The sequence below is a fragment of the Hypomesus transpacificus genome, chromosome 25, assembly GCF_021917145.1.
Source record: "Hypomesus transpacificus isolate Combined female chromosome 25, fHypTra1, whole genome shotgun sequence".
NCBI lineage: Eukaryota > Metazoa > Chordata > Actinopteri > Osmeriformes > Osmeridae > Hypomesus > Hypomesus transpacificus.
Genome location: NC_061084.1, coordinates 1,611,404 through 1,638,262, shown reverse-complemented (window position 1 = coordinate 1,638,262; position 26,859 = coordinate 1,611,404). Strand labels below are relative to the sequence as shown.

The window sequence follows — 26,859 nt, the reverse complement described above, 5'->3', positions numbered from 1 at the left end:
CCCCCCCCCCCCCCCCCCCCCCCCCCCCTACCCCCACCCCCACCCGAGGCTTTCTTTGGGTTAAAACAGCTAGCCTAGCATCGGAACCAAACCGCTCTAAATGGAGTTTGACCTCGGAGCTCATTCATCAAGGAGCTGACATTTCGCTAGCTGACAACCATTCTAGGTTGAGAGTGGGGGAATCATCAAGAGAACGTGTCTGACAGGAATATCACACTTGTATATCAAACAGGCCTCACCAGAAAAACATGCTCATATAATCACCCCTGGGACATTTACAACCATGTAGGGACCAAGAATGCCCCAGGCCTCCTGGACTGATGGGAAGATAAACAGTGGTGTACATAACTACTGCATCTTCCATATGTCCCATATGGCATACACCCGGTAATTAAACACCGGTATCTTTCCACTAAAAGGCAGACATAAAAGATCTACACGGGTTAAACAGAGATTAGAGATTTTCTTACCTGCAAAGCCTCCTGGATGTTTCCATTGTAATCGACGATCTCAGTGGCGCCCTGGTCTCCTTTCTGTCCAGGAGGTCCCTGGGGTTAAAGGTCATGAGGTGCATGAATGAGGAGCTCACGGCAGAACACGTTACATGTTTCTTCACATTACATATTATGTATTTCTCGGCTCCAACACACCTGATTCAAATGAATGCTTGTTATCAGGTTTCTGCAGAGCTTGATAACAACCCGTTCATTTGGGTCAGGTGTGTTGGAGCAGAGAAACATTCAACATACAGGACAGTGGGCACTGAGGAACAGTGTTGACAACCACTGCCGTAAAGAACAGTCTCCAACATGTTTTTTTTACCATGAATCCTCAAAAGGCTTTCATGTCACAATGACAGATGTGTGCGAGATTGAGCTAAATGAATAGCAAAGCAAATAAATTAATTTAAACTGTATCACTGACTCTTATGGCAGCTACAATATCCAAATCAGTGTTGGTTTGGGCACTGCCCCCTGGTGGTAATCAGACTGCAGTGCTCTGCAGAACATGCTTCTAAATAGTTTGTCCCCTACACTGGAACGGTCATAGCATTACATGATCCAACAGGGCTCAGAGTTTGGATTAGAATGAGCTGTTTAGCTATTAAATCCTGGACCAGACCATGTTAGGGTTGATAACTTACGTTTTTAAATACATTTTTAAAGCCATCATATGACAGAAACACTAATAAAACCATCTATTTTTATGTGGCATCAGAAAGCGGTCCTATGTTTCTAAATGTTTATGACTAAAGACTCACCTTTGGACCTATGGCTCCCACATCTCCTTTGTCTCCAAACTCGCCCTGTGACACAGCCAGAACAAACACGAGTCAGGTTTACGGATATGTGGAACAGAGAGGAGTGAATGTCCAAATAACTGACAAGTAGATGCACTGACCTTTGAACCTTTAGGGCCTGGTGTTCCTCCCTCTCCTTGTGATCCCTGGCATTGAAGATGAAATATACGTTAGGAATCAAGGAACCAGAGGATTTTCTGTGATTCATGATTGGCACAAAAAAAACATTCTACCAAAGGCTCCAACTCAAGGGTTAAATTCAACGATTTCTCTGAAGACTTCCGGACTCAAATCTGCTTAGGAGCTCTATCACTACCTTATTATGCCACAACTGGAATGCAATTAAAATGTGTTTATTTGAACTTCAGTGAAACCAGAATGCCTGCCACATAAATGGAAACCATTCCCGTTGGGATTTTCTGATAGGATATGAAATGTCTGTTGATGATGTTGGACCTTATCTGTGTTTAGACTGGAGCCAAACCACCTGAAGTCTAGCTTATTACTAAACACTGGTAAGCTGACCTGGGTATGATTCAACTATGTTTACACTCTCTGATCCCGGGGGAAAGATTAGGAGTCATTATTGTAGTTGTGGGTATAAGCCTTTCTCTCATGTCATGATAGTTTAAATGGCTGCAGGTCTGTGGTTTTCAAACTGTGGGGCCCAGTGGGTACCCCCAGTGGGTAATCCCCAGTGGGTAACCCCCAGTGGGTAACCCCCAGTTGCTGTGGCAATAATAGGGGGGGGGGGGGCATGAGATCAGGCGAGGAGTCCACGGCTGTAGAATAGGATCAAATTATAATTTGGCGGGGGACGGGGGACGGGGGACGGACAACAACATTTTTTCCTAATTTACAAAGCGGGCCTGAAGGAAAGAAATTGTGAAGTGCTGATGTAGTCGTAAGTGTTGTTGACTTAGCAAGTCACTAGATGGCAGCAAATACCCATGATGCTCGGTGACCCTGGTACTGTAGGAAGTTGAATTTGTTAAGAAGTTGCTTTGGGAAAGCAGGGTAGTGTATTTCTTACATCACGTCCTTGAACACACACACACACAAATACACACAGTCATAGCCGTACTAACCTTCAGTCCAATTGGTCCAGTCTCGCCCCGCTCTCCCTTGCCTGGAGGGCCATGATCTCCTCTCTCCCCCTGGAGGGAAAAGACAACAGCCCCTCAAGACACCCTGCTTGACTTCCTGCCTTCCTTCCCTTACTACAGACCTGAGACCAGCCTTACCCTTCCTGCAGACCTGAGACCAGCTTTACTCTTACTACAGACCTGAGACCCGCTTCACCCTTCCTACAGACCTGACACCAGCCTTACCCTTCCCACAGACCTGAGACCAGCCTTACCCTTCCTGCAGACCTGAGACCAGCTTTACTCTTACTACAGACCTGAGACCCGCTTCACCCTTCCTACAGACCTGAGACCAGCCTTACCCTTCCTACAGACCTGAGACCAGCTTTACCCTTACTACAGACCTGAGACCAGCTTTACCCTTACTACAGACCTGAGACCAGCTTTACCCTTCCTACAGACCTGAGACCAGCTTCACCCTTCTTACAGACCTGAGACCAGCTTTACCCTTCCTACAGACCTGAGACCAGTTTTATCCTTCCTACAGACCTGAGACCAGCTTTACCCTTCCTAAAGACCTGAGACCAGCTTTACCATTCTTACAGACCTGAGACCAGCTTTACCCTAACTACAGACCTAAGACCAGGCTGTGGGGTTGGGGTCCTCAAGATGAACAAGAACCTGCTGATTCTAACGGGCAGCTCAGGGTGTGTGAAGCCTAACAGTCCACTAAGAGAGAGATGGATGGACAGGTCCCTACCTTGGTTCCTGGCAGTCCTGGAAGTCCTGGTTCTCCCTGGGGCCCCAGGAATCCAGGTTCTCCCTGCAGACAGATGGTAGGAGTTAGGGTTAGGGTCATGGTTAGGGTCAGGGTTAGGGTCAGGAGTTAGGGTTAGGGTCAGGGGTTAGGGTTAGAGTAATGAACCACACTGGTGACCCCTAACATTCAGCAGCCCAGTTCCACTGTGTGTGGCAAGAGTTGAGCATACATGATGTCAGAGAAGTTATTAGAGGAACACATATACATGCATGTACATAAACACAAACTCACTTGAATACATAAACACATAATCCCTTCAATATAAAACAGGTAAACTCATGTAAAGGCATACAACCAAACATGCAAGCAAATGTACTCAAACTCACACGAATACACACACTACAGCACATACACGTACACACAAATGCACCTCAGAGTCCAATCAGAAACTGTGGTTTCACACACTAGTGGCTAATTCCCTCAGGCCAGCTTCTGGGCTGGCTAAGCAGACTCTATTTGAAAGTAATCACGAACCGTCTAAACCTTTGCATTCGGGTCCACCAAAATCCAAGTTGTCTGCAAAATCTAGTCTACAAGGGCTAATTTGAAGTTTGGTGTGACTGAACATTTCCACTTTGGTTCCACAATAAGGGAAGGTACCAAGAACGCAGCAGAAACGCCCCATTGGGTTTATGGGAAGTGGAACGTTGGTGATATACTGTATATGCCTGTGGAATATCTTACTGTATGTGAATTATACAATGTTGTGGCACACAAAGTTACCACATGACAAAACCATTACATTATCATTGCAAAAGAAAGAGACATTTAGGATATTTTGCTTTTGTGAATCCACCTTTTCCGAAAACGTCTTACTCTTACACACGAGGAGTGAAAACGTTGGCCGCAGTTCTTGTCGAACTAAAAACCGTCCAGAAAAATCCAAAGTTCGGCCGACGCTCAGTAGTAATGTTCCCCGAGAACATGTGAGTAGATTGGTAGATCACAAATAAAAGCATTCCGAACCCTTAAATCAAACCAGTGTTTATAAAGTGGAAGGGAGTTTTACAAGGCCAACAGGTTACAAGCATACAAAAAAGAGAGTAGAGGCAAACAAAACCAAAACAGCAACAAGCGTGGTCTCATCATGCCTGTGCATTCACACGTTAAGAGCTCAGGCATAGGATGATTCAATGTTCTAAGGCGCATACATACTTGTATGGTGGAGTAGAAGAGAGAGGTGGGTAGGGAAACTTTTTCAAGCACAGTGTACTGGTTTAGACCTAACTGCTAGTGAACAATAGCTACTTGACTGAACCACTTGGGCACATTCTCTCCCTATTGGAATGGCACACCTGCTACCTCACAATCACCCCTGCCCCCCACCACCAACCGAGGAGAATACCCGCTCTTGAAGGAAAGGATAACTCACTTCTCTCTACCGCCAACCACATGTCTTATTTGCAATTGATCCGAATGCACTTTTGAATGCATTCATGAGGCTCTTTCAGATGACGTCACAGGAAGTAAGGGGCATGTCATCTGCAGTGCTGCCTCAGAAGCGTTTACAATCAGCACTTCAGTTCAGCGCCCATGCCCTGCTCTCGTCTCCACTTCCTACAGCACATCTGCGCTCCTAGAAATGCTCTGTAAGATCTCACTCCTAAACTCCATTAGGGCTTTGCTGGATGCTTGTTCATATACTATACAATAATTCAACGCTTTTGTCTAAAAACATCTTTAGTTGAGTCGCTCTGGATAAGAGCGTCTGCTAAAATGACTAAATGTAAAAATGTACATGTAAATGTTACCACGGAAGTCGTTCGAAAAGTTTCGCTGACCTAAGCTGACCTTGCTGAGTCACAGCACAAGCCGTGCTGCAACACAGACCAGGCAGAGTGGACATGGGGCGAGACCGGGCATGATTTGGGAGGACGACGACAGGAAGTTACCTTAATCCCGGGAAGTCCAGGCAGCCCTGGAAGTCCTGGCTCTCCCTACACAGGAAAAGTGTGACATGTTACAGCCAAGCTGCGATGTGCAGAGGCACCTCTGGCCGTCATAGGGACCCAGCAAAAACCGGCTTCTCTCTGTAAGTCAAGCAGCTGGGGGCCAAGAGCTGAAGTCTGAGGTTCAGCCCCTCAGCCCAGAGGGTCATGCAGTCAGTGGAGGTTCATGCGGTAAGGATGCTGGATTCATATGGAAACTGTGAGTGGAGGCTATTACAAAACACTATAAACGGTAAAGTGTGGTTATTATTTGAAAGGCAAGAAAAAGCTGGTTAAAAAAGGTCAAATTATCTATTCAGATGAAGCATCATGTTGAGGTCAGAAAAGCCCTTGGAAGTTCTGTGCAAGGAATGTTCTACTAAAAATGTAAAGGTACAATAATAGGTAAGAAATGTTTTGTCCCCTACAAACATGTTGCCCCTAATGGGGCTCTTGATGTTTAGCAACACAAACAGCATAGAACCAGTGAAATGTCCATTTATAATTTGGGAATGGCCTGCTACTTTCTGGCCAATTATGTTCCAGCTCATCTCCTTGTGAAAGGCTTAGTTTGTGAAACCACTTCCAGTCAAACTGGAGCTGGAGGAAGACGTGGAAGTTCAGACAAGAATTGGGGGCGCTGTTTCTCATATTTTAATATATTTCATAGTGTTACCTACTGCAGCTTTAACACTGTTACAATATTGGCACATCAAAATAATTATTTGTTGGCAATTTCAGAATGATTACGCGTAATGGAGTAAAAAACCTTGTAAATCCCTTTGTCGAAGGATGGTAAAACTAGGTCCTCAAAAGCCCTTACCACCACTGTGAAGGATTGAGTAGGGATAAGAGAATGTTCTCTAATCGGAGATCTGATATCAAAAGAAATGTAGGATGGATATTTAAACAAATACATAGAATGGCTTCAAGTGTTTTTGATGGAACTGTGTTTAGCGCACAGCAGAAATAGGTTTCAGCTAAAAGCTGTGGGCCTGGACCTTCTCATTTTTGCAAGAGGGAGAAAGGATGGGGATTAACTGGGTGTGCCTGTGAGGAATAAATAGTGTTATTAGATGGGATGCGGGTGCAGACTTGGGTCTGAATGATGGTTCTCTACATGGTCAGAGACAGCAAGAAGAAGCCGGAAGATTCTTCCTCTGGGAGCCTCCCTCGCGTGCTTCCAGAGACAAGGCTCCACCCACCTGTCTAGTCCGCACTTCTGGTCCTCTGCCAAAATCTGCATAATCTTAACTAAACACACTGTAACTTATGACCCCCGGCCCATAGAGTATATATACCCAAGGGCCAAGCCTTTGCTTACATAAGTGATGAATCACTCATTGGTATTTTAAGGTACAAGTTCAAGCACAGGTCTTTTTCATGCAAACCTGTATACTGCTATTGTGCTGTGTTCTACATGTTTGATTTATTTTCCTTCTTTTGTATCACTCATCTCTCCACTCCATCCTGGTGCTCTAGCTTAGTCATTAATTGACATTTCCACCTATGCAAGCGATGGTACGGTGAGAGCGCTTTTCCATTTCAGCCTCAGCAGGCAGGCCCAGCATCTACAGTCTGTCATATTGGGAAAACCGACCAGCGACAAGCCAACATTATTCTACCACAGTACTGTGACTGTCACTGTTATGTTGTTTTTGAGCAGGCCTACCTTCATTCCTCCTCGACCTGGTTCTCCTGGTTCACCCTGGAACGAAGACAAAGTGCTTGGTTTCGCTTGACAGTTTTTGTTGGCCGAGGAGCGCCCAAGATATTTTGTCATCCACAGTAGCCTTCGACAACATTCTAACATTCAGCTCACCTTGATCCCGGCAGCAGAAGAGCCGGATTCACCCTACAGGAGACAAAAGATGGATGGTAATTTTACTGATGTTGTCACTGTAGAAGTCAGGTCACAAGGGGACATGAACTCTCTCATCTCCATTGAGATTGATTAAATTAAACATTTGATTGATTGATTAAACATCTATGTTCCCTCAGCTACAGTATGCCCCGCAAGCACACGGCTCCTTCCATGTTACAAGGACTGAACCCTCACAACTAAAATGAGTGGTGCCACTCATTTACAAGAAGGGAGCAGAGAAGGGGGTTGTTAAAACAAGGGGGGCAAACAGGGGGGCTGTTACTATGAAAGGAGCAGAGAGGGGGGTTGTTACTAGGAGAGGGGGCAGAGAGAGGGGGGGGGGGGGCTGCTTGCCTCTGGTGCAAATTCTGCGGTTACACTTCACATGTGCCTTGCTCCTCAGAAGTTGCTGAAAGAATTCCTCCTCCCTCCAGCTTTTATGGTCATCATTACGATGCGCAGCACACACAAGGCATGTTTAATTGCTGCATTTTTTGCTAGCAATAAACTGCATTAATGGTAACAGCTGGATGTTGCAGGCCTCTATAACACCCAAGTAATACCCCCAAACCTCCCCCTTCATGCCAGTCGTTTCGCTATGTTTCGTTAGTGCTAGCTTGATGCATGTTTAATTTAGAACCAATTATAGGTCACAAAAATGGGAAGGATGTTCTGAAGAAGTGGAATGGATTTCAGGCTCTAAAGAACAACAACAGGTGACAATTGCACATGCTACCATTGGGTGCTATTTCCAAAGCAGATTGAACAAATCAAAGGTCAAAGCAATTAGGATTTGATCTAGACATCCAGCATTTGTGATAAAAAAGACTATAAAGTCAACCCCTGAGTATACTTCAGGTATTTCTTTATTTTTACCAGAAGAATAATGTCTTATTTTAACAGGGCAGACATCAAAGTAGCTGCTGGTGTGCACCTGTTGGTTTCTGGCAGGGATGTTTGCATTACAGACCTCCACATCTGGCCCAAATTGTTACAGATTCTGTGACTCAGGCAATCACTGGCCATGAAATGGATGGGACTGACTGTGTGATGGAGGACCATAGTAATACAGTCCATCAGTCGGTCCAAATGAACACGTTGATGGTTCCGTGTTTCAGTAAGTCCCTCAATCCACATAACATACAAAGCAGTGAATTGCTACTTGCAAGAATTGTTTGAAAGGTAGCAGTTAGAGAACCAATCAACACCCAACTAATCAGCTACTGCACGACTGGAGAGCAGCCCGCCTGAAGTACAGCACACAGCAGTGGTTCAAGAGTGGTTCTACACAGAGAGACTGAGTGGTTCTAGACAGTGATCTGCAGTTCGGGGCACACTGACGCTTGCTTAATCAACTCCAGGTGACAAAAAGAGCAGTCAAGAGAAAAACAGGCGGTGAAAACACCTGAGCTAAGATGTCAGAATGTCAATTGTTTTGAACCACTTCACAACTAGGCTGTAGTCTCTCCTAACGTGGAGTACGGCAGGGATTGTGGCAACACTGCTGACATGGTTAAGCATGGCTTTAGCTAAGCATTACCATTAAACATATTATCTCAACCTCAATCTCCAACTAACGAGCTAGGGCAACGACAGATCAAGTCTCATTGGCTGAAACATCATGGAGCTATAGAGGCATAGCCAATAGTTAAAGTTCAACCCGATGGCTAAGTGTTGGATTGGATTTCAAGAGTTGAGAGTAAGCAGTGTTGCCATTCTTACCACTGCCAAACTCTCCTAGAATTCTCTAGAGTCAATTAGATGGTTTACTTGTTTTTTCTCCATTCTCAAACGAAAAAAAAAACACATTTTTTTCCGTCTCTGAGGTCTGACTTTTGAGCACAGCTTGTCACAGCTAATTTCACACCCTGTAAAATATTTATACACATTACACCAAATGTTAATTGTTTGAAGAAGGAAAAGCCATTCATGTGAACCTTTCTTTGTAGACGGGCCAGTGTCAGACCTGTACAATTTGGAAAAGCAGTCTGAGAGAATCCCAGGTTCGTGCTTGGCAAAACTGCCTATCAAACAAACACCAAACCCCTTTTCAACAGATGGTGCTATCAAATCTCTTCCCATTCTATTGAAGTCAGATAAAGAGTACATTTGAGAGATTCCACGTTTGGTTTCCAAAACGTTGGGCCTCCCTCTAAACGTTCCCGTCAGCCAAGTCATTTCAATGTTTATGTTACTCTGAGACAAGCTGTTATGACTCAGTTTTGAATCGCCATCTGTGCTGAGCAGCGCGTTGATATGAACTGGAGTGCCGCTCTGACAGACTCACGACTGCCTCTGTCGCTTGGGCGAGGATGATAGAGGGAGGGAGGAGAGGAGTGGGAGAGCGCTTGCCTTTTGTTCTTTTTCTCACGTCGCTGAAGCCCACTGTCAAAACAATTGGACTCTGTAGCCATGTAAACTCTGAGCCTGCTTGCATATAGCCGTCTTCCCAGTCGGATCCTCTCAGCTTCACCTCTTCAACCCTCATCACCACATTCTCCTCCTGAAGCCTGCTGGGCTTGGCCTCTCCTACACAGGAGCAACAGGAGCAGCCCCCCCCTCCCCAGTCCTCCGAAAGGGATTCACAAAAGACCATTGATAAACTCCTTTATGGGTGATTCATCAAACCCTCCACTTCCTCATCCAAAACAATGACGGAGCAATGGTGTGGCAGAGTCTGGTTGTTCGGACATATGGGACTGAAACCAGTCATCGGTGAATCACACACTGACTGACTCCTCTTATCACTGTGGTCTCTTTTCTTGAGGATGATTCCTAATGTCCAGGAAGTACAGTATCCAGCCACACTAGGTATTAAAACCAAATGTAGATCACAATAAAAATACGGGGATATAATATTCAGCATCCTTCTTTCCTGTTGTTGATGTAAAAATTAAATGATGTTTGAGTGTTAGTATTGAATAATCCATTCCTCTTGTCTATTTGACAAGTGGCAGAATAGTCTACTGTATGCAGAACTGTTACTTGTACCTTTAGAGAGCAATTACTCTCACCATCTGTTCGACATTGTGCTTTTTAGGAAAACGTCTGCCACTCGAGCTTTGCTCCTGAATAATATTTAGTTAATCCAGATAAAAATCCTTCATTATTTTACTTGCAGTAACACCGATTTACTTATGTTCATACTTAATTAACATTCCAAGTCTACATTTATGTAAGCGGAAACTTATGTTATAAAGAAATTAATGACCAACCACTTGTTTTAGGACATTGAGTTCCTCTGCAACTGCCAGTTTTGAGCTTTGTCATTAAACTACTTCCCAAACTGGGTGTTACAAGAGTTATTGTCCATCATATCAAAGCTGAGAACTTTTATCACCTTTTACTTTATTTGTCTCCTATCTTCCATGGATGGATGATGTTCACTCTTGGCAGCAGATACACAGCAGCATTTAAACCAGAATATCCATAAAGTGAGACCGTATCAAAGTTATTCGGCTGTAATAAATTGGCTTTGACATTCTAAGCACGCTCCTTCTGCTGGGCTGCCAGTCATCAATAATGGGTTTTTGTACCCGTCACTCTCATTCTCTCCATCTCTGTTTCCAGAAAATGAAGAATTGGAAAGACAGCCATAACAAACTCCACAGTAACACTGACCTTTATGTTATTTTATAATATATATATATATTTTTTTATAAAATGGCTTTTAATGTTCCATTGGTGGATTTTTATATTTGTAGGTGTAAATAATCAATTAATAATAATCAAGTGCCCTCATTTATCAAAACGTCTACAACTTAGGTCCAATACGTGTCTTACTAAGAGCTACCCCACCTATAATTGTAAGGGTGTGTAACTAGCCTGTCTCAATGATAAATGATCCCATGTTAACACATGAGGCATCCAACCAGGAAGCAGAGCAAACAAGCTCCACTTTGCTCCAGTCTGGCTGGCTTGGTGTGGCTCCCTCGGACAGCTGAGGGCACTTCTCATTCGCCTCTCCTCCAGTTCCCCCCTCAGCCAGCCTCTCCTCCAGCCCTCCGCCTCAGATGGCATTGACGTTGTTTACACTACAAGGAGCCAGGATTTGTTCTTTGTGTTAAACTAAATGCACAAAAGGGGGGGGAAAAGATGAAACATACCTTCTCTCCAACATCTCCTTTGAGGCCATCTTCACCCATGTCGCCCTGTAGGAACCAAAACGGACACGGAGAACTTCAGAGAGGATTGTGAGTGTCATCAAACATCGTTAGGGACCGTAGGACTCAAAAGTAAATACATGAAATACTGACTACATAGGATAACCAATGAAATGTTATCTCAATATCTTGAGGTGTGTTGTGATTTATGGACGCTATTGTCTTATTGGTGGCTCACTTTCTGTACAGGCTGTTAAACCTGTCAGCTCACATCCCGTAGTTGAAGGGCAAGTGTTTAGAGTAGAGAACCTTTGAAGGCTGCTTATGGTAGCTCTACTGTACCAAACAAGGCCCTCTCTGTGGCTGTGTGGTGCCAGGGAACTGCTGTGAATCATCTGGTCCCCCTCCTGCCTGTCTGACCCCAGGGAGAGGCTGACTGTTCTCACCTCCCTCTCTGACCCAGCCAACAACAGCACAAGAACCCATTAGGGTTGGGAAGGGTGGAGCAAGGGCTTCTGGGTAGTCTCTGACTCAAGGCTGATTGGGCTCTCTGGTCCGAGACAGAGGCTTTGGCTAAACAGGCTTGGTCTTATGAGAGTTCAGTGACTCAACATCAATGGCTAACCTAATGACCGGAACACAGTAGATAATTATAGTGTACCTTTTGGAAATGAGTTGCCTTTCAGATGCCAAGTAGTGGTTACGCGAAATGGTAAGGGCATGCCCCTTACAAGATAAGGTAGACTAAAGTTTCCTTAAACATTTGTTTGTGACAGTAAGACTCAAAAAATGAGCCCCATCGGAACATCTAACGATTTGTATTGTACTATTGAGGCTGGACAAATAAAATGCAACCAGTCTTCAGCTGGAACCCAGAGAGGGTGAGGAAGGGTGTGGAAGCTCAGGTCTGATGATGGAAGTTAAGCCCTCACCTTTTCACCCCGTTCTCCCATTTCACCCTGTTGGAAAAGAAAGCATGGTTAAAACAGCAGCTCTGGGAAGGTTGGGGTTCTGGGGTTAGGGAGGGGTTGGAGGGGGGGGGGGGGGGGGTATTTTGGCAGCTAGTCCAGGTCAGATTATATCAGGGGTTAAATTCACTTTAGATTAGAGAAAGCATCTCATATTGCATCTGCTCTGTCCTCCAACAGCCCAGTGAATGTGAACTGTGTGAGAAACTCCCTAAATGTTGTTTTAAAATAAACATAGTCAGGCCAAATATGACGTCTTGTACAACACAAATGGGACATATTACAACAAAATGACATTGTTTTAATGACCAGTTACCAATACTAAACATTACTTTAAGTAGCAGTGATTTAGGGAACAGTAAAATTATGTCAGCATCTTTAAAGGGATACAATTATGTAAGGGATTGTAAGATGGTGGATGTGAAAGGGCAAATACAGACATTGCAATGTTAAAGTGACATATACAGCTGACCAAAATAAATATGATTGATAACACAAATGGTTGGTGCAGTAAATCACACAACGGAACGCTGCCACATCTGGCTCATGTCGCTGAGAAACACTCAATGAAGCAAGTCGACTTGAGAAAGCACCATGGATGCTTGAAGGATGCACAAAGTATACTGGAAAACAGACGGACCCACCGAAACAATATCATGGCCGCTAGCTGACAAGTGTGATGAGACACACGCGTGACAATGAGCAACAAACCTTGGTGCCAGGAGTTCCATCTAATCCGGAGGTTCCCACCTCCCCCTACAGACAACACAACACACAGGGGCTTACTCTGGGGTCCTGCCTCCCTGTAGATCAACACTGCCAGTTTGGCCCATTGGAAAAGATTTTCCACGTAGACGTGGGATAACATCATCATCATGAGTCAGCATTTGGGAGTCATTAACATGATGGTAATATATCCCACCCGATGATGGTCAGATTGGAGTCGAGCTTATTGGAGTTGATATCTTGGTCGGATCAGTCTCCTATTCAACCTTCCACTGACCGCCGAAGGAAAATTTCCAAGCCTGAGATGTTCTGATTTTTACTTCAGAGTGGTTCTAAACAGCATAACTGGCTGCTTGTATAACACCTTGGCACTGTCTCTGACATCTATTTCATGCTTGACTCTCTTGGTTTATCCAACAGAGCTCAATTTATAGTGTTTTATTTATTTTTATTCTACCTGATTTTTCCAAGAGGCTGCCTTTACTGATCATCTTTACTGCTCTCGCTTTCCAACCAATTGCACTCCTTTTTGCACTGTGATGGCTCGGCGCTCTGCATTCTTTCTGTTCATAAATACTCGTGTGATCTAACTTAGTTTAAATGAAAGTGAAAGTGATCTCACCGACAGCTTACACCATATTACTTTGTGGTTATGGCTGGAAGATGCATCCCAAAACATTCCTCATAAATAGTGCAGTGGTTTGAAATTGTGAGAATCCGTGACAAAATCCCATCACAAAGGCAGGCGCGACATAATGAAAAAAGAACCACGTGCTCGACACAAACCATCTGCTGTCATTTTAACGAAAGCTGAAAACGGTTTCGAGAAGGTGGCGGTAACCGTATCACATGACACAAGAAGACTTTGTGAGAACTGTTCATGTAGGTTCAGCAGTAATAACATGGTTGGAGTTGCCACCTGAGACCACTGAACAGTGGTCAATGTCCTTATCTGTAATCATGTCCTACCTTCAGTCCGTCAACCCCTGGTACGCCGGCAGAGCCAAGGGAACCCTACAAAACATGAGCAAGCATTGTTTTAATGACAACAAATGTGGATTTCTATGGCATCTCTATACAGGAAAACGTCTTATTAACAATGTGTTTAACATTTTGATAATAACAATGTATTCATTTAACAGACACTTTTATCCGAAGTGATTTAAAGTACAGGGGTGGATTTTAACCTGCAACCTCTTGATCTACATTCAAGTGCTCTAACCACTGAGCTACTCACCCCCCACCCCTGAAGGTAGAAAGTGATGTTGAAACTGTGGTTTAAAAAGAAAATCAGTTCAATGTTTATGGCTAGGAGGAGAAAAAGAAATTCAAGACAGCGCTTTCAATATAACCTTAGTCATGATATTTGAAACGCTCACTAGACTCCGTGACGCTGCGCTCTTTTTCTGTCTGCGGGTATTTGCATCAGTTTGACAAATTCTCTACTGTTATCCAGCTGAGCCGCTGGGAGACATCTCGACGGCAGGGCGCGAAGCCTCCGTCGCTGGACACGCCAGCGTAAACAGGCGGGATAAAACGGACGGGCAGACATGCCGAGGCGGCAGCGGGACTCTCCACCGCTCTCCTGAGCCAGGTGAAGATGTTTGATGACCGTACAAGACCGGGCCAGAGCAAACATCTCACGTCTTATTTTAAGACGTGTGAGTTTAGGGTGACATTGGACAGCCAGGGAGGGTAGGAGGGGGGAGCAGCCACAATGAGATGAGTAGCCAGAAAGTATGTGTGTTGGTGTGTGCGTTTGTGTGTGTGTGTGTGTGTGTGGGGGGGGGTATGTTTCTCTGTGTCCTTGTCTAGACACAATGATTTAGATACAGGAGGCCTTAAAAGTAGGGTTTAATGAGCTACCTTTGTCTGCATGGTGGTTAACATGTGGAAAGGCTTGGTTCCATCGTGAGATACTGTGTTTTCAGAATCTTCCCTCAGCCATAGTCCATACAAAACACTGCTAAATGTGCCAACTTTGACAGATTACGTTATTACAACATGGCAAAAATAATATATATCTTTAAAGTGGTTGATAACTATGTGCTCTCAAGTATTCTCAGAGTCAGTTTTGAGAACTATTAACAAAGCCTTCTTATCAGAAACTAGTATTAAGTTCGGCGTAAGGACATGAGCGCAGCTAGTTCTGGCAGGGCAATCGGGCAGCGCGCGTTATCGGGGACGTAAGGCGTCTTACTCCACCTTCCTTACTCCACCCACTACCACACCCATGTAGCAGCGCATATCCATTGGGCCACGTCCGATAAGGCGTCTTTAAAAGACGCGCGGATATGCACACACTCACCCCGGTCGTTGTATGATCAGTGCTGCTGCCACCCTCCACCGTCCCCTTCTCCCCCATGCTGTCTGTGTATCTATCCAACGGGGGGATTATATCTCTATTGCTCCCTGCCTCATATGTCATGTATGTATGTGTTGCATCGAGGAGGCAGGGAGTGCTTCCCTTAGATCATCCACTCCGCCAAAGTCAAATCTACATGTCCATGTCATGTAACAATAAATGCTCAAATATAATACGTGATTGTCTTGACTGAAATATAATTAGGGAGCCCAAACGGGCTTGATGAGTCATTAACACAGCAGTGTGTCATCAACCTCCCTCTGGCTAGATTTGGCTGTCGACAGATGACAGGGGAGACAGGAAGTGTCTGATTGGGTTATGAGGAAAAACACTGGCAGCTACCTGATGGCTGGATAGAACACATCTGTTCTCCACATCAACACAATATGGGACTGGCTGGAAACCTGTGTGGCACCGTTTGAGGCATATCTGAAACCCGTTGTCCGTTTTTTTTCTCTTTCCTTGCCGCCCAATAAGTTTAAAATGAGGAAAAGCGGTTTGTAGTTTAACTTTGTGTTAGTCATCTTTATTAGTACGCAACTGCATTCCTCACCGTCTAAATAACCACACTAGGAAATGCTTCAGTTTAAATGAAACAAGACAAATTTGTTTAGTTATTACCTTGATTCCTGGGGGCCCCTCGGGTCCCTAGAAAAAAAGAAAGATTCAGTTATACAGTTTTTCCTCTGCAATCATAGTTTTGATTGGCCTGGTATGTATTTAGCAATATACTTCCCAGTAAGACAATAAGAAGTCTCAAAGCTCTCCTCATTAAGTTGTACACTAAGCTTCAAGCTACAGTACGGTGTGTTTGTATGTTTTGGAAAACCTAGGTAGATGTAGAAGGATACGCTATTTGAAAATGCTTAATTACATATTATACTGAATTAGGCCTAAAACAGTAGAGAGGGTTAGCAAAACTGTAGACTCTCCAAACAGACCTTCAGATGCTGTGTTAGCATGTTCTGGGAGGCTGGCCTGTAAAACTCTCAGCAGCAACAGGTTCTCACACGTTTATGGCCTCCAGTTCCAGCCCTGTTTACGGTGCATACCTTCTGTTCTCATTACAAAAACCTCAATTTGATGAAGAACTTTCCCCCTACCTACCACAAACAATTCTTGTATATTTAACAAAAAAGGGCTGCTCGAGAGGTGAATGGGGTCACATTAACATGTTATTGAAGGAAGACGCAGCATCAGGGCCTACAGCAATTCTTCAGGAAGTTCCTCCTTGACATATATAGTAACATATATATGAAAGACAATGCTTCTGCAATCGCTTTGTTTTAATGTCACATTAAAGGACTTCCAGAGTTTAGCTACAATTCTTGTCACATCCTTTTGGTAATGAGCTGAGTCAAAAAACCTTGTTCTTAAAACAATGTTTTTCATTCTCATGCCAATATCTGGTAGAAAATGACTGATTTGAATCCTTAAACTGTGTCTACCGCTGTTAAAGCACATCTTTGCTCCTGATGTTTGGCATGGGCATAAAGGGAAACTTAATATCAAGGACAATAATATATTAAAAGTGTCTCCTCATTACAGATGAGGATATAACTCAAATTTGACCTTCACATGCACGTCTGCTTGTTAGTCCTGTGAGTCACCTTTTTAGGGTGAGGGGCTGGACAAAGCTCAGAGTGACCTTCGGAGGGTAAAGAGAGTACAAAGCTCATAAGCTTCCGCCAGATTGATAGACGAGGATTCCACAAAGCTTCTGGAAGAGTATGTTTGGGTCTTGCAAGGAACACCACCTTCACTGTACAGACGTTCCGTATGTAGCATTCTAAATCCAAATTAACCTTCTGAATGAAAACTGTGTTTAAGGCTACAAACCACCTTTGGAAAGCAGATGATTTTCTCCACAGAGACCTTATGGCTCTGATGATTTTGAATTCATTCCTGCACATATTTCCTTTCTTCTCCTCCTTTCTGCTCCACAAGAGCTTAATTCTCTTAACTAACACCACATGTCCTGCGAGGCTTTCAGAAAACTCTGGCATCTAGGTTTTGCTTTTTTAACAATAGCATCACATCAACATGTTGAGCTGAGTCAAGTGGCCTCTAGCTCTGCAGGCTGGGAACAAGGGGCCCTTCAACCCTGTCCAGAAGCCACAGCACTACCTTATAGAACACCTGTGTATAGGTGAACACATTGTGTAGAGTTAGCATCATGCTAATCAGTCAGCTGTATCAGTAAGATGAGAGTTTTCTGTTGAGCTCTTTGAGGTCCGATCATCTTAAGAGCTGTGGCTTTAGTCTGGCTTCAGTCTGGTACACTGTGTTTCCTTTACCTTCCAGAAAATGCAGCCACCCAAAACATGATTAACTGCTTCAAAGACAATTAAACCTCTCCCAAAACTCATTTTTTTGTATGTATTATCTTCTAGGCTGAGTTCTGTGGAGAACCATAGCGAGAGCAAGCTGAGTTCTGTGGAGAACCACGGGGAGAGCAAGTTGAGTTCTATGGAGAACCAAAGAGAGCGAGCCAGGGGGGGGAAACAGAAGCCAAATGCTTGAGGTTGAAACTCAAGACGCCTGACAACCTGCAGAAGGCAATGGTGATGTGTAGCGCTGGTGGCTCCATATCCCTTTACGACCTTTGGGATGTGAGTAGACTCATCCCATGCTGTTTTTAAAGTGGACCCACTTCCAAATGAAGACATTATTTCTTGTTAAAAGTACATTAGTGTCACTGTGTGTATAAACTAGTGAAATGTTAAGCTTGGATCTTGGATTAAAGAGTGCAGGGTAGATTTTTCACCGGCTGCGTTAGTACTGCTTTCTCATAGTGAGAGCCATTCACGATTTATCTTGTGAATTTTATTGTTTGGTATAAGGATTGCCGTCGCATTTAACTGTGTGATGAATTAAGATACAGCTGGTGTCAATGCTGGTAACAAGGAACCAATGTGATGAACATTTGACTTGTAAAATGTTCATTAACAATTCATATTCTGAAAGTATTAATGCATGTACAGTTTTATACACATTTGTAATAGTCAGTCATCATAGTGAAAAGCCATAAATTAAAATACTTTTTATTTATTTTTTAGGAGGGTTTCAAATCCTGAGAAAGAGTACTGACCAACATTATTTACACATAGTTTGAACTATGCACACATTATAGTCCTACTATGATGCTGTACAACATCTCTCCTCTTGGGGGATGGGATTGGAGATAATAGGTTTGCACAGCACCTCACTATGCCTCTTTAGTGCCTCCCTGAAAAGCCTGTCCCTGCAGCACCTCCCTCCACTGTGTTTGTGTGTGTCTCCTTTCCTGTCCTCACTTTCTTTGCACCACAAGATGCAGGCTGGGTTGATATACAGAATCCCCAGCATTTTTATGAGGGGGCTTTCATTAAATGCCTTATTTGAGAAACACCAAAAGCAGTATCCAATTGCTGTTAATTGGAACAGTTTCTTACTTAATGAGTTACGTGTGTGAAATATATATATTTTTAACAAGGATTCATAAAATATGCTTTTGGTGTTCACTATAACGCCAGTAAATTAGTTTTCAAAATTCAATAAAAAAAGTTTTACATCTGAGTGAATACTAAACATTTTGTGGCAGCTTCCCAGAGTGAATCCATTTGCATCCACAATTACTGTGATGAAAGACTTAGAGAGAGAGAACCCCATGCTGAAATGAGCCTGGTGTATTTAAAAGTACACCACATTCGGATGTTTAGCCAGTTACATGATCATTGACCAAGAACCAAAAACCGTGACACGCCATCGTCATTCATGCAGCTCCTAAATTCTGTCCACAGACCTCACCATCATCCCCAATACTAAGAACATGTAGGAGTGTACTGGCTTATTTAATAATCTAGATTTTGGAACATCCCCAGTCACGTCCCAAAACATAATTAAACTGTTGTAAAATAATCAACTTTGATAGTATTAATACCTTACCATTAGCCCTAATTCTCCTGGAGTTCCTGGATCCCCCTGTTGAAAACACAAAATAGACCCACATCAGTCACAAACTCACACATGTAACCCCCAACCTTCAGGATAATATGGAGAGCATTTTGTTCACATACGTACATTTGCATTCTTCACAATCAAATAATGACATTAAATAAGAAGTTCATCAGTTTGTCCCTGCTGACTTAGCGTGACAGCATTTTCCATATTCTAATCCTTCTCTCTGCCTTGCCTTGGCATTCTGACTGCCTCTATTGTGCACTGGATCTACTCAAATCAAATCTCCCATTGTTGGGTTGGTTATCCTACCATACCACCTGCATCATACAACTGTTAGAGTTTCCTGGCGTGGCCCTTACCGTCCGATTGGAACAGGAGGATGAGTACAAAATATGTTTTGTATTCAGTGCTATTTTATAGGATTGGAAGTGCTTGGGACACTAGGATTGTGTCATTTAAAACTGATCACTTGAAACCAAGCCGAGCAATTACTGTATTGTTCACTTTAGCTCATAAGTAAACATATGTGCCTTCATCAGTGATTCACTGAAAGCAGTTATTTCAATCTTGAGTGAGAGCTGCAGCAAGACAAGTTTAATCTCTTGGAAAAATGGAACAACCATAACAAGCTCAATCCAACTGCTGAAATGAGCAACTGGAAGAGTTGAAAACAATAATGACCTAACTTGGAACAAAAGAGATAAACAACACTTAATATTTTTTCACTCCCGATGTGCATCGGGCCAAGAGAACAAAGATCAGTTAGAGCCCTGTGAAGGTTTTATGACAGAACATAATTGACATGCTTTTAGATTTTTGCTTGAGATCTTTTTCACAGGCTGAATGTACATAAATTAGCACAATGCCATTGACAGGCTTGAACACATGGAAGAGGTTATGTTTAATGGAAAGTAATGGAGTAAACATCAATTCATATAGAGAGGCAGATTCTTGGAAACAGGATCTTTTTTTTTTTTTTCAGCTTACCATACCCTCATTACAAGGGTTACAAGGATTTCCCCTTGAGGTCATTCCCTGGCTAAGGATATGGGTTGTACCCATACTGGTTTCTGAAGAAGAACTTCAACCCAGGGGAAGAATAAATCATTGTATCAGTGGGATACTGAGCTGTAAACTAGTGGGTCCACAACTCTGTACTCACCGGCTGGCCTTGCACACCCCGGGGCCCATCCTTGCCCGTGTCCCCTGGAGGTCCCCGGGGTCCTGGTGGCCCTGGGGGGCCAGGGGGGCCTGGGGGCCCTGCCTGACCCTGGTCACCCTGAGGAGCAACACCACAGTCACATTGCTACATGAGAGCATCCCAGACTAAGTCTTTAGGCTCCAGCAGAGGAATGACACAATGGAGAAGTCCCAGTGAAATGATTTAGTGGCTTGGTTACACTGTAAACATGGAGGGGCATTTGCAGCTTTGTATTTTAGTGTCTCACAACAGATTGTAAGTCAGTAGCATTATGAGACTGTAGGTAAGCTTTAAACCTTAAGGTTCCTAAAACACTATAAGATATGACATTGAATCAGTCCTGCCGAGACACAAAGAATGAGTGAGTAAATTTATCTTAATTAAAATAATTACTTTGAAATGACTCATTTTCTTACCTCATTTAAATGGGAGTTCATTTATCATCATTCAAACAATTACTTCGAAATGACTCATAACTGTTCAATCTGTTGTAATGAGAAATGTAGTCTAAATCAAGGCATGTTCAATCAGCCAAATATCTGAAGGGGAATTCATTTCACCTTAAAACAAATACAGTTGTGTTCAAAATGAAACTATTTTGGGCAGAAACAGGTTTCTTGTGATCCAGTCGGCCTGTTTAGTAGCTGGCATGCAAATAGAGGAGAAACCAGGGAGAGGTGGTAGGATAGGAGGCCTCATGGCAGGAGAGGGAGAGAGACGGACGAGCGAGGGCAGCCACTACCTTAATGAGCCGGCGCTTTATGAGCTGCTGGTCAGCAGAAAGAAAGCCATGATTGATCTTAGGGAAGACCATCTGAGCAGGTGTGTGAGGTCAAGAGGCCGAGGGTCAAAGGTGAGAAAGGTTGGAGGAGGTCCCAGAAGAACAGGAGGAAGGAGGAAAAGGCAAAAAAACAAAAACAACAAACAGATTCGATTAGAGAGGTTCTTTTACGTGACATACAACGCCTTCACAAACGGAGGAGAAATCCACACCCCCTCCCATCCCAGAGGATTGCTCTCTGGGTCTGCATTTTCCATCTTCTTTAATGTGAGAGAGCCCGCAATTAGCCCCTCAGGGGTGCTGGGACACCACACTGGGCGGCAGACATGGGAAGTGTGGGAACCTCTCCTCTGTGAAGACGCTGTCAGCATCACCACAGGGGCTCAGCGCCCAGTCGGACCCGGGGAGGCGCAGACAAGGAGGGCACGGCTGATCTCAAGGTCTATCTGGAACCCTGTGCTAATGACTATGAGCTTGGTGGTGTCCATTGGTATGTCCTCACTACGAATCATTACTAAAATTATATGGGAGTTTTTTTATTCACAATCCAGTATGTTTTACAAGGAAGAAGCCCATGAAAACAGTGCCTGGATTTAAATATTTGCGGCAAACCAATAGTATGGACTTTACTAACATTTTGCCACTTGGGTTTTATCGTTTAATGTTCCATATCCGCAAGTTCCTTCCACTCATTTTTAACACCAATGGACATTAGCCAGACCATGCCTTGGTTGTACCAATTCTGGTTCCAATTAGCTATAAATTACTGGGTTATGAAACAATACCTTTGCTTTTAAATGGGAAAAGGGTGGGGGGTAATGATTGATTGGCCATGATTCATTATATAGTGTTTGGCCTGGCCCTACTCTGTCATCGAGCCCACAGCAGTGCCCCCAAAGCGTGTTGTCCACGGGCCTGACCAGGGAGTTGAGCTGCACCAACAAACCTTGACAGTCAGGATCTGATTGCTGTGCAAAGCAGCCAGTGTAGGAAGGCCAGGCACTCCCTATGTGAAACACAGCACAGGATAGCACAACACAGACACACAAAATCCAGACGTTCAATACTCATATGAATAGAGATGAGAGAGCCGACTCTTGAAAAGGGTTTGACTATCTCAAATCTGAAAAGAGTTCAGAGGGTCAAAATAGACTTGATTTAGCTAACCCTTTAGAGTTGTATGTATTCTTTATTTCGTTTCAGGTTTCTTATGATTCTTATATTTTTTTGATTGTGTGGGTTGTGTAAAATGTGTAAAATACACATTCTGTGTCTGTTTGTCTTTCCTTGGTTCACGTCCACTTGAGGTGATGGCAAGACAAAGAACATTTGCTTCAGTCATTACTGGAGTAAAATGCAGTATTCAGCTACACCAAGCTAAGAACACTCGTATGATTGGTGTAAATACTCTAAAACTATTGTTTCTAAAAAAGGGAGTCAGATGGCTGAGCGGTGAGGGAGTCGGACTAGTAATCAGAAGGTTGCCGGATCGATTCCCCGCCAAGCCAAATGACGTTGTGTCCTCGGGCATGGCACTTCACCCCACTTGCCTTGGGGGGAATGTCCCTGTACTTACTGTAAGTCGCTCTGAGCGTCTGCTAAATGACTAAATGTAAATGTTAAAATAAACCTAATGGCATGCTCTGGAGTGAACAATGAGGCAATGACAGGCTTCACTCGTAGACAGGAGACTGTAGTCTACAGCTTCCCACTTACATTCCCCAGAGTCCAGGAACATTGAAATATTTATTCATGTTTTATTTGGTTCAAGGAATCCCAGCGATGTACAGTAGCAGATTGACTATCAATGGTTTAGTGATCAAACTTTTGGATGTCAAATTCTGTAATATATTGCTTGGAATGTTTTCAGATTGCAAATGAAATGCTTTCCTACCTGTAAGTTAATGCAATAGGCATGCAGTGCCCATTCAGTACTATACAGTGGGAAATATTTCTTAAGAGTAAAGAGTTTGAGATCCCAAATATAACGGACCGTCTCAAAGTCAAGTATGTCCAATCAACCATAACACTTGAGGGATTGGCCAAAAATACACAATATACAGTTTGCATTGAAGAATACACTATAAGAATGGGCAATTAACATTCTCCATGCTTGGCACAGTATTACAACAATTAGCATCAAATTGGTTTGAAAAGCAATGCCCTCCCGCTGTCTTCCAGAGAGTTGGAAGTAATTCAAAAGCTTCATTAGGGGAAGGTAGAAGATCCCAATTACATCCAGTCCTGTGTCTGAAAAACAGACCACAGACCATTCCCTGCAGACAATGGCAACACTGTCTGTTACTGAGACCAACGTGTGAATCTTTCCCATCACAAGTTATTTACAGCCACAAGACATCTTGAGGACAGGAATGGAACCTGGACTCATGAGCAGGGGATTAGGAGGTAGAGACAGGGCTGAAGAAACTCGAGAATGGAGAACTGATCAGCAGGAAAGTCTGCCTGGCGTATGCAACAGACTCCCTGAACTCAAGTCGGTAAGCTTTGTACCATTGGTTTGCTACATTCTCTATAACAGGGGTTCTCAATCCTGGTCCTCGGGCCTCCCTGCCCTGCATGTTTTAGATGTTTCCTTGTTCAAACACACCTGATTCAAATGAATGGTCGTTAGCAGGTTTCTGCACAACTAGATAACAACCCATTCATTGGAATCAGGTGTGTTGGAGCAAGGAAACATATAAAACATGCTGGGCAGGGAGGCCCGAGGACCAGGATTGGAAACCCCTGCTCTAGAAGATAGTGGGGCGAAGGGTTGATCCCCCCCAGCCCACCTCCATGTAATGAGATGCCAGTGGTCTGTGTAAGTCCTGGTGACAACACAGTAGGCTTAGGGCGGTCGACCGCACCGTCAGAGACATGACTTGAGCAGTGGGGAAAACAAATGACCCTCTGATCACTGGATCTGACAGAAAATGTGAAAATATTCCCCTCGAGAGAGGAAAGAATGATCCACAATGTCATGCTCTCCTCCAAGGTATGCATTTGGCAATGGAAAATAATGACATGGTGGTTGACGGAGAATCCCAACCATTTCCAAATGACTTTTGTTTTAATTTCTGGAGTCCCAAGTCATATGTGTGGTATTTGGTTGTGAGCTGCGTTCACGTGACTTTGCTTGCAGCAGCCTGACTGCAATTATAGTAAACACAAAGTCTGATACAGGGAGAATCTAAAACAGAATGCAGATAGCATGGCATTACCATGCCAAATTAATGTCCCCCTTTACCACCACAAACACACACACATGCACACACACACACACACACACACACACACACACACACACACAGCATACAGTCCCCACCACCAATGTAGTGTGCCATTATTCCACAAAAATCTGTGGTGTTGATTATCTGTCCTGCATGCAGATGGCTTCAATACATTTTAGAAATGTACGCCACATTCATTGAAACCATCAAGCTTGGTATCTACACTGTCTCTCATCAGTGTTATCTCCAGTGAATCATGTTGAGGCTTTGGATTCCTTTGGCAAACAAGAGTTATGTAAAGAAACCCTTTGTTCATAAACTCTAATTTAATCTTGGACCTTGGAGGAACTGCCTCAATGAGACACAATTTTTGAGAAAGATTGTCTTTTTATGAAATTCCAAAGCCACATACAACATACTATGGCTCGCCTCGAAGCCAGGGAACCACACCCAATACAAAGCTTACAGAACAAGAAGTTCCTTGAGATAAACCTCTAGTTATTACATAAGAGTCTCTGGTGGACAACTGTCATTAGGATTAGAACACACCTGCCTCAGTGTTGGCCTCAGCCAGTAACACACATTTACTCACATAGCAAGAAAAATAGACCTGAGCAGTAACCAAACGCCCATTGGTGTAAACCAGTATATTTTAATGGGTTGCTTGCTTAACCTTTGACCTGGGGACCTGGCCCTGACCTGAGAAGGGTGACCCTGACATATGTGGACCAACGGACGGAAGTGACCGTCTGTGAAAGTCTCTTCTGGGGGGTCTGAAGGAGTGACCATGTGGCAGTTCTAACATCAGAGTCCCCTGAAGTGCTCCCTTGACTGGTCCTGAACCACTGCCCTACCCAGGAAGCATGAGTTTCAACACACACACACACAACGGGATATTAAAGACAACCTCACAACAGCATATATTCCATATAAAGCCACAAGTTGATACTGATGTTAAACTCTACTGAAGTTTAGGGCTCCACTCATTAAGCTTAACTCATTAGGCCAATTTTCCTGATATAGCTCCATTAAATTGGACTAACTAATCAAATGTGCAGTCAAAATGTCATCTTATTAGCTAATGTGATTGGTGGTAACCAAGCCTGACTGTCCTTAAACAAAGTTCTCTATATGGATGTGTCATGTGACGTATTTCTGTGTGTGTTTGTTGTGTGTCTACATGCATGTGTGTGTTTCTTGGGGGAACATTTTTTCAGACCATCACATTTATGTGAGTGTAAAAAAAAAAATCAGTCTGTTGACTAGTCTGGGTTAGAAAGTTAATGGTTTTACAACACTTTGGATGATTCCATATCCTGGGTTCAAAGGGTACAAATTATGTACCAGCCCAGGAAATTCTATCTGGGGAGAGGGGTATCTGTATCTTAACCCAATTAAAGAGCTATTTGCCTGGTGAGCGGTGATCCCTTCAGCACTATTTTTTGGTTGTTCACAATATGTACTTCTTGTTTTTGACTACCCGCAATGCTGTGGTGATCTTGTTGTTATTATCAGTGACCTATGCACTTTGTAAAGCTCTCTCTTGGAAGTCGCTTTGGATAAAAGCGTCTGCTAAATGAATAAATGTAAATGTAAATTATATATTATTTCCATGCTTCACTTATGGACTGCTGTTTGTGTATGTTTTACCTGATTCAGCCAGGAAATACTGTACAAGAAATATTCTGTTCTCATTTTCTACTTATTCTGGCTGTTATCAATCTTTTAAAAAATCCAAACATTTTTAGGTTTGGCATTCTCATTTATACGATAGAGAAGTAGAAAAGACAACATCTGTATATAAACAAGCACAACTGTAACATGAACGGAATATTTCGTGCCAACCAAGTTTGTTGTGACAGTAGTTTGTGGTGACGGTAGTTTGTGTGACCATTGTAACCTACCAGTTGCTTCAAGGTTTGTTAGTTTGTTTGATAAGATTGGATAAATAAATCTTATTGCTTGAAACTAGAATATATAAAAATGTCTTTCCTGTTGTTCCGCTGTCCCTGAGATAAAAACTAGGGGTTTAAATGAGCTCTCTCATTTCTACAGAATTTCTATTGGAAAATAGATAAAGTAATGCACTTTGGATATGCAAAACTAAGTATTCGTATTATCCCTGATGGTCCACTTCTATCAAAATGTTAAACTAGACAGCTGAATATGATTATAGTTTCCAAAGTGTTGAGTTTTGAAATAAGTCTTGAGTAATTACAGGGAAGGAGATAATGTCAAGGTCTTTATTTTGGTGGCAATTCGATTCAACATCAATCTGCCACTGGAGCCAGAATTAGAACAAGCAACAATGTCAAAAATGAACATTTTTGCGTGCCCAAGTAGGATTTCTATTCATTGTTTCTGTATAATATTTGTAGTTTGGCCCAACCAGCTCTGCTTTTCAAATAAAAAGTCTTGTTGTGTTTGGCTATGAAGAGAGAATAGTATCCCTGGAATCCCATGAATCTCAAACCTTTTACCCACAATTCTGCTGAGGGAGACATACAGTAACACCAAGTGACATTCATCAGCCAATCAGAAAAGGA

At 43.3% G+C, this 26,859-nt stretch overlaps 1 protein-coding gene across 1 annotated transcript in view; it reads right to left on the bottom strand.

Moving 5' to 3' along the window:
* Positions 1-26,859, bottom strand: part of LOC124487112 (collagen alpha-1(XXV) chain) — a 115,105-nt gene that overhangs the window by 12,162 nt on the left and 76,084 nt on the right. Inside the window, exons 7-22 of the mRNA XM_047049167.1 lie at positions 21,045-21,116; positions 20,264-20,380; positions 19,087-19,122; positions 15,781-15,807; positions 13,764-13,808; positions 12,780-12,824; positions 12,033-12,059; positions 11,104-11,148; positions 6,956-6,988; positions 6,806-6,841; positions 5,098-5,142; positions 3,146-3,208; positions 2,389-2,457; positions 1,402-1,446; positions 1,262-1,306; positions 471-548 (exon numbers count right to left, since the gene is read on the bottom strand). Of these exons, the coding sequence (XP_046905123.1) occupies positions 471-548; positions 1,262-1,306; positions 1,402-1,446; positions 2,389-2,457; positions 3,146-3,208; positions 5,098-5,142; positions 6,806-6,841; positions 6,956-6,988; positions 11,104-11,148; positions 12,033-12,059; positions 12,780-12,824; positions 13,764-13,808; positions 15,781-15,807; positions 19,087-19,122; positions 20,264-20,380; positions 21,045-21,116 (828 nt within the window). The remainder of the gene's footprint in view (positions 1-470; positions 549-1,261; positions 1,307-1,401; positions 1,447-2,388; positions 2,458-3,145; positions 3,209-5,097; positions 5,143-6,805; positions 6,842-6,955; positions 6,989-11,103; positions 11,149-12,032; positions 12,060-12,779; positions 12,825-13,763; positions 13,809-15,780; positions 15,808-19,086; positions 19,123-20,263; positions 20,381-21,044; positions 21,117-26,859) is intronic.